At 44.7% G+C, this 11,136-nt stretch overlaps 1 protein-coding gene across 4 annotated transcripts in view; it reads left to right on the top strand.

Annotated features, from left to right (window-relative positions):
- Positions 1-275: 275 nt before the first annotated feature.
- The window catches only part of RAMP3 (receptor activity modifying protein 3), a 48,528-nt gene continuing 37,667 nt past the window's right edge, over positions 276-11,136 (top strand). The window contains exons 1-2 of one of the 4 annotated variants that reach the window (XR_014849896.1): positions 276-751; positions 5,163-5,354. Coding sequence is in view for 2 of the 4 variants with exons in the window: in XM_085051678.1 (XP_084907804.1) it covers positions 700-751 (52 nt within the window). In the remaining 2 variants the exon portion in view is untranslated. The remainder of the gene's footprint in view (positions 752-5,162; positions 5,355-11,136) is intronic. The other 3 variants (XM_085051679.1, XM_085051678.1, XM_085051680.1) reach the window with 3 other exon arrangements.

Here is an 11,136-nt window from a genome sequence, read left to right as displayed (position 1 = left end):
GGCAAAGATGAAATGGCAACATAAAAATACACTTAGCATCTCAGAACTGCAAGCTGCTCCGGGTCGGTGTGGGGCCAGGCCAGCCCACTGCCCATGTTCAGCTGCAAATATTGGCCACGCCAACACGTCGGTGCCATGCAAGGACTGCAGGTGGGCTAACACAGGTGGCCCTCCAGCTCCTCCGCTAGGATGCCTTCACCCCCATCGCCAGGATGTTGTGCTAGGACGGGAGAAGCTGCTCTGGCTCCCAGAGCAAGGGGTGAAGAGTCCCTGAATCCCTCGGACACTTAAGACCAGAAGCTTCCTCGTGCGGGGTAGGTGCCTTTCCCCTAAACACCCACGCAGACTGGTGGGTTAGGAGCGGCATCCTTCCTGCCATGGCTTTAGGAGGACCGGGAGGCACGGGCGCCCTTGAGAGCCTGCACACAGACCACCCTCACCCATGCCCGCCCCCGCTCCGCCCGGCCCGGCCGCCGGGTCCGCCCCGACGGCGCTGGGAGCATCCGGAGGCGGGGGAGCTGCTCCCCTACGCGCCCGCCCCCGCTCCGCCGCCACCCGGGGCTGGACGCCGAGGCATGAAGAGGAGCCTCCCCGGCGGGGGGGCTGAGGCGGGCTCTGGCCCTGTGCGGCTGCGGACCGGCCGCCCCATGCGGGCTCCGTCACCCGCGGCCGCTCGCCGCCGCTGCCGCCCGCGCCGGGATGGAGGCGCAGGGCAGCCGCCGGCGGCAGCTCCCAGTCTTGCTGCTCTGGGGTAAGTGGCTGGCGGGGCTGGCCGGGGGCGTCCCGGCAACGTGCGGCGGGGCTCGCCGCTACCGCCTCAGGTCTGCTGCGTGGCCGCCGAGGGCAGTGCTTTCTGCCGGGGCGCGGGGCTGAAGCTCGGGAAAGGCGAGAGCGCCTCCACTTTGGCTAGAGCATCCCTTTGGGAGGGGGTCTCTGGGCGTTCCTTGCCGGCGGGTCGGGAGGCAGTGGGGATTGCTTTCCCTCCAGGGCGCTCCATCCCGAGCAGAGCGGCAGCTTCGCCGAGGGAGCGTTTCGGCAGCGCCGGGCGGGCGGCGGGGCCAGGCGCAGCGTCAGGGCCGCTGGTCCCCTCCAGCATCGCGCTGGGGGCAGCTGCCCATTGCCGAGGGGAGCCCCCAGTCACGGCACAGGGCGCGCAGGCCCCAGGAAAAACGATCTCACAAACTTATAGCGTTAGTCAGGCTTTCCGTCTTGGATCTCACGTAAATTCTGGGGAGGTGTGTTTGGCTCTTGGGGAAAGTTTTTTCCTGCAGGCTGAGGGGCTGATTCCTGTTAGAGCAGTTGAGCTCCAAGCACATAGTTATCAAGCACAGGTATCCTTCAACTCTTAGAGTGCCTCAGCTGCTAGAAAAAACTATTTTATTGTTCCTTGTCAGGTAGAGTGTTTCAGGGCTCTCAGATTTAATGTGTTGTGGTCGTCAAAAGTTGCCAGAAGTCAGTTTCGATCTTACTCAACAGTAAACTCAGAGATGTAATTGATTCCCTGTGAGTCACACTTAAAGAACAAAAAATCAGGCCTGGTACCTTAAAAGATATATCTGAGGGCTTCAGAAGTTTGTTTGCTATTTTATACCCCTTCCAAAGTACAAAACTGGTAAACACTGCACGTGTTTCTATGAAAAGACTCACAAATAAATGAACAGTTGTACCGACAGTGTTTAGTAGCAGCATCCTTACATGGTCTGTCAGAAGAATGACATGTCATATGCATAAGTTTTCTGATTCTCTGTGGCCTGAGGACGGCGAAAATCTTACCTTAGTTGCTCAGATTTCTGTTATTCCCCAGCTGAGAAGGAATGAAAGGATGGCCAACACTTGTCTTGACACATGAAAGATTTATGCAATCATGAACTTAAGGAACTAGGTAGTATTCTTTTTCTGTGGGGAGATATCCTAATGTTACTGTGATTTTTGCAACGCAAAATTGCTCACTGGAGATTTATTTTCAGAGGTTGAGTAGAGTGAAGGACAGTGTTCCTGTGGCTCAGGAAGCTACAGAAAAACATTTTTCACCAGAGAGGCACAGATAAATCAATTGTGCCAGACATTTTCAGCTAGTTCCATTTGTAATAGAATAACACACACACACACACACACAAGATTTTAAAGATATCTGTTAACTGATAATGCATTAGTTTTGCTTAGAATTGGAAAGGGTAGATATAATCAAGAACTAATGAAATGAGACTGATTTCCTAGTAGAAAACACCTCAAAGTTCTATGACATGAAATCAGGTTTTTAAATAAGAAAAGCCTAAAGTATTAGAAAACTAAATTTTCTTTTTTGAGAACACTCAGTTTTAATACCAGTTATTTTGGAAGGATTTTTACTTTAACTGAATGGTCATTCCTAATGGCTTCTTTTGATTAACCAGAGACCTCTGTGACCTCTCTTGTTAAGGTAAAACTCTTGCCATGATTCCTCAGTGTTATCTCACTGAGTGAAGGGGGAAGCCCATCTGGGGGGGGCACTGGGACTGTACTTCTGTAATCCTCAGACCACTACTTTGTGTAGCCTTCTTCTTAAGACTCTTGACACACTATCACTGTGCAGAACTAGAAGGCAGTGTGTTCACTCAGTGATTGTAGGAGAAGTTGGATTTGCTATGTGTGGGGGTTGTGTGTGTGTGCAGGGGAAAGAATGCATTGGCTGAGGTGCCTGGTACACAGGCGTGTCTTCAGTTCTGCTTCCCTATGAAGTGCTGATTATATCCAGTATGGGGCAGAGCTGGAACACCAGCTGATAGTGAAACCCTCTGTTTTGCTTAGTAGAGCTGTAGATACTTAGAAGACATCTACTAACTGTGGAATCTAAACACCTAAGAAATAATCTAAGAAATAATGTATTCACCATCATACCAAATTCTCGTATTCTACTTCTATGTAGGGAAACTGAGGTAAGAAGAAACTTAAGGGCTCGATCATGACTTTCAACAGGCCAAGTGGGTCTTTTATACAAGTCATTGTTTTGGTACCCCTGGCCAAACATTTCTCCTTCATTCTTTGTGTAACACCTGTATTTCAGTGTTTGAAATTTGTATTTGAGTTAAAAGATGCTACCAGAGTAAAGCTGGGTATTTTTTAAGATTCTAGTGTAATCTTTCTCTAATTTTAGAGTAATCTTTCAACTAGACAGTTGGAAAGTTGAAAACAGAGCCTGGTCCCAATTACAATTTTAGTTTCTATTTTAAAGACTATACCTCATCTGCAAGCAATAATGAAAAAGCAGTGTATAAAAATCCAAATTCTGTAAGGTCCTGAGCTCCCCTTGTGGGGAACATGGCATCTGTAACTCCTGGAGAGTTTGGATTCCAATGATGAAAAAAACCCAACCCAACAGGAAACAATTTTAGTGGACTAAAGTTTGAAAACCAAATCAAGGGGTTTTTTTTTCCATTATTTTCTTATGAACATATCGTGCTGTTCTGCAGCTGCAAAGGGTGGAACAAAGAAAGGGAATACTGTCGTAGGAGTTCTGAATTTAATAGACGCAGGTGAGTGTGTGTCTGTGTAAAACAAATAAACCTTTGCAAAGCAGAACATCTTATTCTGAGACAGACCACAGAGTTCTAACAAAAACACTTCTCTACCAAAACCATGCTTCACTTTCTAAAGACATGATTTTCCAGAGGAAGGCAGGCAGCAGACCCCACCAACATCCATCCTGAAAGCAAAGTGTCTGGTGTAAATGCAGCTTCTGTTCCAACTTGCTGTTGGATCCAGGCATTCTCCCCATCACCCTTCACCCTTTTGTGTCTCCTGATTCTTTTATTCTGGAAGGTGTTGCCTCTTTCCTAAGGTCTGCACGTTCACCAGGACACAGGTTCATAGCAGTGCCCTGGAGAGGGTGAATGGCTGCACTGTCTGTCTTGCGGCAAGTGGACTGCAGGTGGTAGCACAGAGCATCGAATGCCACCTCCAGCTGGTTAGGTCCCAGCCCCCAGGAGGAATGGCACTCCATCTTTGAAAGTAACTGCAGGTTGAAAGTATGGAGAAGGGGCTCTTTAAACCTGATTCACAGCAAGGAGATCTAATCATGGAAACTATTTAGCTAGTAAACTCTTGCTCCTTAGTAAGATCTTGCTATCTACATCGTAGTTAATATTTCAAATGCCTTTGGTGTCTCAGGGCTTTGCCTTAAGGTGTATTTTAGTCAAACTTGTGAGGCAAATCACCAGAGGCTGTGAAGTGGAAATAGAATTCTACACTCAGATAGACAGGTACTGCTGTAGGTGCACATACACACAAACACACGATTTTAAAGAAAGGGTCTTGAGCATGAGCTGAAGGGGAGCTATGGGAGGTTTTGTCAATTGAGTTGTGTTTCAGCATTGCACTGCCAGTAGTTTTTGTGTAGTTTGTGTTTCAGTTTCTCCCACCTATGTACTGGTAAGTGAGCTGATTCATGGCTTGAATTGCAGACAAGTGAATCAATTTGCAGTTTGTCTTACTAAGGGAAAAAATGCAGTGTGTGGTCCCTTTCAAAACATCATTTGCTACCATCTGTGTCTTGGCTATTGAAATTAGTACTTGAGAGACACATGAAGAAAGCAAATTGTGCTCTCATTTAGGGCTCAGAGAGAGATTAATTTTCACAAACAAAGAAACCTGTTTTAGTTCACACCTTTTTAGTTTAGTGAAAGCTGTCAAATGAACCGTTTTATTTCAGAATAGGATTGTAGAAGTGTATTATTTTGTGTTTTATGAAAACGGCCTGTGTTTTCTCTAAAATAAGAATCTCTTCACAGCCACATTTGCATTGAGATAAACTGGAAAATATAAATGGAAAAAAATGACATTATTTTAATGTGACTGTATATGTAGAGCAACCTACAAGCTGTTTGAAGGACTCTTGGGTCATGTGCAGGTATGAGGAAAGAAAGGAGTGGAAAGAGCAAAGAAATGAGCAAAGTGGAATGGGAGAAGGGTGCACTTTCAGACATTTTTAGACTTAAACTCCCTTCGTATGTTGGCTTCCCTGAAACCAGTCTGTAAAGAGGAGAAAGGCAGTTGCACTGTTAGAAATGATCTGAAAGCTGGAGAGGATCCCTCTTTGTCTTCAGAGAAGCTTAACATGATCTACCATATTGTCTTGGACAAGGAGCATGTCTGCATAACAGCCTGTGGACTCAATTTATCTCCAGGAATACAGATTTTTGCCTGTATGGAGACAGATTGATGGCATTCTGCAGATGGGATGTCACTTGCTCCTCCAGTGCTCTGAACCAGGGGGACTCTGATCTGAAGAGGAAGATGTGGAAGGCACTGCTGGGGCCCTAGCAGAGCACCAAGCTGATGAAAGCACATCTTGTTTGCATCTAACCAGGTTAAGCTGGGTCAGCAAAGGATTTGTGCAGAAGCACTGGGTCCTACAATAAAGCATCTGTCTTAATATTTTCACACTCTAATAAATGTGACTAATTTGCCTTTGTTTTGTAGAGCATTATCTGGGGAAAAACATTCTGTGGGCAGTGCCAGAATAAGTAGTATAATTAACATTGGCCAGTAATGATTGTCACTTCTCATGTGAAATAATTTTGTTTTCAAATGTCACAAGTGACAGATTTCTTTTGCATCTGTTTGTGTCCAGAGAGATTGATGCCAGAGACTCTAATAATTATAAAATATTATTGCGTTGTTGTCTCAAAATACATAGTTTGAGATTTGACAGGGTGTGCAGTCTTTGGTCTGTGTGGCCCTCCTGCCTTTAGCTGAAAGGGAAAGAGATTTCACAGCAACAGAGTAATGTGAAGAGATGGGGAGATACTGGGACAGTAAATGAACCTTACAGAAGTCATTCATGTGGTCATCAATAGGACACAAAGCTCAGGTTTCAGCCAAGACTTCAACACGTGGACTTAAGTTTGGTCTGTAATCTTTTCTCTTGCTCGCCCTCTGTGACTGGAGAGTTGTCCTCAGGGCTGTGGGGAAGTTGTCCCTCTGATGTGGCGGTGTGAAGGCTGTGCGGCTGCTTGCAGTTGTCTCATCATCTGAAGACCCATGGCTGTCTCAGGGATACCCAGACACACATTCTGTAGCTTTGGAGTGGATGTGGCCCTTTGCCTGAAGGGGATCTCAGACTTTGCGTCAGGGTTTTGCTGTCTGGTAGCCACATGGGGCTGTGGAAGAGATTTCCTCTTCATGCTTGTTTTTGACGAGTGGCTGCAAATGTAATGCTGTCCTTCACCATCTCTTGGGTTCATGAGCTGCTTTGGCTTTACTCCTCATGGATCTCCATGTACCAAGAATATAACTTGTCCAATATAATGTTAGAAGAGGTTTAAGTGCATTTAGCACTGTGTGTTGTTAACATTAAGCATTAATCTTATGTTTTCAAGAGAAATAGAAAAAATAAACTTGTTTTGGCTTTCAATGAGATGCTCAAAACTTATATTTCCATGGAGTCATCAACTGTAATTCAGTATATGTGAAATCTTCTCTATTTCCATTTTATTTTTAGAAAAGCAGATAAATATATAGTTTTTTTACAAGCTAAGTATGTATTTCAAGCTAACTCAAAGTCAGAACTTACTATACTGTGTTAAAAAATAATGTAACTCTCTTATTTTTGACCAGTGGGCCTAGACTGGATTTGCATTCAGGAAAGGTAACCTTTGCCATTAGCAAATGTGGCTGCTGAACCCAGTTCCAGGGCCATGTTTGGGATGGGAATTTTTTACCATGAAACACTTAGTGATGCACAATGAAATAGAGATAGTGCTGCTGGAATAACCATCAGTCCAGTTTCAGTTTAACTGGCTGCAGTGTAAACCAGAAACAGCAAAAAAGTCAGAGCAATGCAAAGTAAAGGTCAAAAGGAAATTGAGCTCCTCAAAATGCTTGTTTTCTTTCTTTATTTTAAAGTTTTTGGAAATAAATGTTACTGCTCTTTTCTTGGATTTAAATATTTTTAAAAATGGGGAGGGTAATCTTCCTCTCTGTAGTAATGTGACATTTTAGAGCTCTTTTTTTCAGTGAGTTTTAGTTAAAGTAGGTTCTATCTCCTCTTTGTCTTACCTTTCTAGTGGAGCAGTACAGAACAGGTGGAATGTGCACTGCAATGCCATAAGGATGCTTGATGCCATATGGCTCATGCTGTTCCATGCTGAATATGCCTGAACAATATTTAGCTTTTCCTTTTCTCCCAGCTGCTTCATACTTTGTCATGCAGTTATTTAGAAAAATAAAACAACCAAACTTGTCAAAGAAATAGGAAGTGTTGGTAGGAACAATGTAAAATAATCACCTCTTGTAGGAAACAAGGGATTCTTTCAGTCTTGAAATCTACACTGGAAATGTTTATGAAGAATAACTGTCTTTTGAGTAGATGTTCTAGGCTTAGTACAGAAATTATTGTAAGACCTTCTTTACCTCATGCTACGAAAGATCTGGAAGATGTGAGGGATTCCTTCTGGCCTCAGACTGTACCACTCCACAGCTGTTTAAATAAATTAGGGTCTTTATAACTGCATGAGTAGAAGAATTGTTGACACATTAGCAAAACTAGAGGGAGGAGAGTACTCATTCTTATCTACTACCCTTTCTACTTATTTCTCGCATGACTCTAAAATCCTTAGGAGGGTTTTCCTCAAGCATTAGGTGAAAAAGTTTGCCTGCCATATGGGAGCAAAGCCACAGGAAGTATCAGCCTAAGAACATCTCTGAGACTGTGAAAGCAGGCAGGTTTAGGTAACCTGTTTTGCAGGCCCACTGCTGATGCTGGAACTAAACAAACTCTGATGTTCTGTAGATTATGAATAGAGAATAACCAATATTGTTCAGTCGAATCTGCTGCTGGCCAAGGCCGAGCCCATCAGTGATGGTGGGAGCACCTCTTGGACTGCATAGTTAAGATGGGAAAAAAACGTGCTGCAGAACAGCAGCTGTAAGAGAGGAGTGAGAACATGTGAGAGAAGCAACACCAGTCAGTGCAGAAGGAAAGGGAGGAGGTGCTCCAGAAGCCAGAGCTGAGATTCCCCTGCAGCCTGTAAAGACCAGGGTGAGGCAGCTGTGCCCCTGCAGCCCATGGAAGACCATGAAGGAGCAGAGATTCACCTACAGCCCCTACTCCCAAACATGAGGATGCTCAAAGGAGGCTGTGACCCTGTGGGAAGTTTGCACTGAAGCAGGCTCCTGGCAGGACCTGAGACTCTGTGGAAGGACCGACACTGGAGCAGTTCATAAAGAACTGCAGCCTGTGGGGACGACTCATGTTGGAGAAATTTGTGGAGGGCTGTCTCCTGTGGGAGGGACACAGCACTGGAGCAGAGGAAAAGTGTGAGGAGTCCTCTTCCTGAGCAGAGAGGAGTGACAATGTGTGATGAACTGACTACAGCCCCCAATCCCCATCTCCCTGCACTGCTCCAGGAGGAGGAGGTAGAGAAATTGGAACTGAAATTAACCTTGGGAAGAAGAGAGAGGTAGGGGGAACACATTTTTAGAATTGGTTTTATTTTTCATTGCCCTACTCTGATTTTATTTGGCAATAAATTAAATTAATTTTACCATATTGAGTCTGTTTTGCCCATGATGGTAGCTGTTAAGTGATTTCTCACTGTCCTTGATCCATGAGCTTTTCATTATACTTTCTCTCCCCGGTCCAGCTGAGGAGGGCTGTGGTAGAGCGGCTTGATGGGCGCCTGGTGGAATTATTTACTCCAGTAGATTGACCTAAGTAATTTCCCATGCCAGAATTTGTTGCTTTGTAGTTTTCCATTCACCTATATATACCTAGGAAAAATTATGGTGTGTAGGAATTATGCTGCCATGCAAGGATCTGTTTTCAGTGTTTTTTTCCTTGGAGCAAAGATGCACTTGTAAAGAGTAACTCACTCCTACTATGAGCAGGTACATATATTGCAGTATAAGTAGACATGTGAAGCTCTGAAATTTTCTTAGTGTTTTGTTGTTCTTATAAGTTCTTCATGGCAACATGTCATTTAAAATATTTTGTGGTCATTTAGGTGAGTATCCAGGGCTTGACTACCCTGGTAGTCGAACTGGGCTACTGAAGAAAAATAACCCACATTTGAATGGTCAGGCCAGCTTAATTTTTCGTGGTGGGCATTGAATTGAAAGAAAACATGACTTCACTGGAATCATGTTGATGTAATGCCTCAATGTGGTATGCAACAGCATTAGGAATCTGTGAGAGGAGTATGTGCAGCATCAAGAGAAAGTGGATGTGCAGGGTGGGGATTTTTGTTGTCTGGTCAGAAAAGGAAAAAAAAACATTTTCCCAGGCCTTCTGTGGTGGTAGTGCCTTGATTTAAATGTTCTGCCTGTCAAGGGAAGAAGGAACTTTTAATGTCTTCAAGTACCTCATGGTTTTAAACACTTCCTCAGGAGGGAGTGTGCAGTGACCCTTGTCTGTGAAATCTTCATGGGTCATTTCCCCTTCCCAGAGTTACTAAATAAAAAAAAAAAAGACAAAAAAGGTTGCTTGACTCTACAGGAGCAAACTGGAGCCTGTATTGACCTTGAGGGACTGGTGTTTTACACTCTTTCACAGGTGGTTAGGTATGGAATAAAGTCTGTATTGTGCTGACTTTTTTCCTTATTATAGGGATACCTTATGTCATGCATTTTCTTTTGTGTTTTCCTGCCTTTTTGACTAATGACAGGCAGCTGGGTTGCAATAATGAGCAGCTATTAGATCACATATGTGCTTCCAGGTTATCAGATGGTACAGTGTCAAAGTGAGGTCCTGGATGCAGATGGCCAGCTTCAGGGGCTATCACAGTTCTCATGTGCTCTGGAGTGTGTGTATCTCTCAGCAGTAATTGCAAGCTATCTCACTGTTGAGGGGAATGAATCAGAATTATGCTGCCTCATTAGTTGATGTACCTTTCCCATAAATTGCACAACTGACATAGTTTGCATTTATTTTTTGGGCAGAGAGATCATATTCTTCAGTAGCTTTGGTAACGTTTTCTGAGAGGAGATAGTGGTGAAATAGGTACTGGCACCAGACTGCCGCTGGCTCATGCTGTAGTTAAGTGTGATGCTGGTTCCTGCTTGTGACCTTAGACAAATTTCTTACTAGTTCTGTTGTTATTTCTATAGTTCAGGTAAAATGGAGACCTCAGTAGCAGTACCTCACAAGGCTGTAGTGAACCTGAAGAAGTTTAGGGGGTGAAAAAAAGATTTTTCATGTCTATTTGCTAGAAGTGTATTTATCCGTAGTCATAAATTAAGAAGAGCTATGATCTGGTTGTTTTAGATCTTATACACTTATGTGGCAATTCCTGTCTGCCAAGACGCAGAAGACCAGGTCTTGAAGGCAGAAGTTAGATGAAAACAAGGAGCACAAAGCCTTTGGCAGGTGAATAACAGTCTTTGCCTTAGGTCCTGGGTAACACACACACAAGTTAATTCAGTGAATTTGGGTTTGTTAGGAAAGCTGTTGTGCTTACCTCTGCTGACTGCAGGCACCTCCTGATCTGTGTAGTCCTCCAGAACTCTCTTCCTGCTACCTTATATCATAGAATATCCTGAGTTGGAAGTGACCCACAAGGATCACTGAAGTCCAGCTCCTGGCTTTGCATGGGACACCCAAGAGCCATACCGTGCACCTGAGGGTATTGTCCAAAGGCTTCTTGAACTCTGTCAGGCTTGGTGCTGTGACCACTTCCCTGGGGAGCCTGTTCTAGCACTCAGCTATCCTCTAGGTGTAGAACCTTTTCCTAATATCCAGCCTAAATCTTCCCTAACACAGCCTCAGGCCATCCCTTTGGGTCCTGTCACCGCTCACCACAGAGAAGAGATCAATGCCAGCCCCTCTGCTTCCACTCATGAGGAAGTTGTAGACCACAATGAGGTCACCCCTCAGTCTTTTCTAGGCTGAACAAGACAAGTGGTCTAAGCAGCTTCTTGTATGGCTTGTCTCTTCACCATCTGGATTTCAGCAAAGCCTTCGACACTGTCTCACACAGCATGTTCCTGGAGAAGCTGGAAGCCCATGGCTTGGACGGGTGCACCCTTCACTGGGTTAAGAACTGTCTGAATGGCTGGGCCCAGAGAGTGGTGGTGAGTGGTGCTGCCTCCAGCTGGTGTCTGGTTCTAGTGAGGTTCCTCAGGGATCAGTGTTGGGCCCAGTTTAGTATCTTTATTGATGAT

This window comes from Lichenostomus cassidix, chromosome 2, assembly GCF_008360975.1.
Source record: "Lichenostomus cassidix isolate B80296 chromosome 2, HeHo_3.0, whole genome shotgun sequence".
NCBI lineage: Eukaryota > Metazoa > Chordata > Aves > Passeriformes > Meliphagidae > Lichenostomus > Lichenostomus cassidix.
The sequence above is the reverse complement of the archived record's forward strand: the minus strand, read 5'-3'. Positions and strand labels throughout refer to the sequence as shown.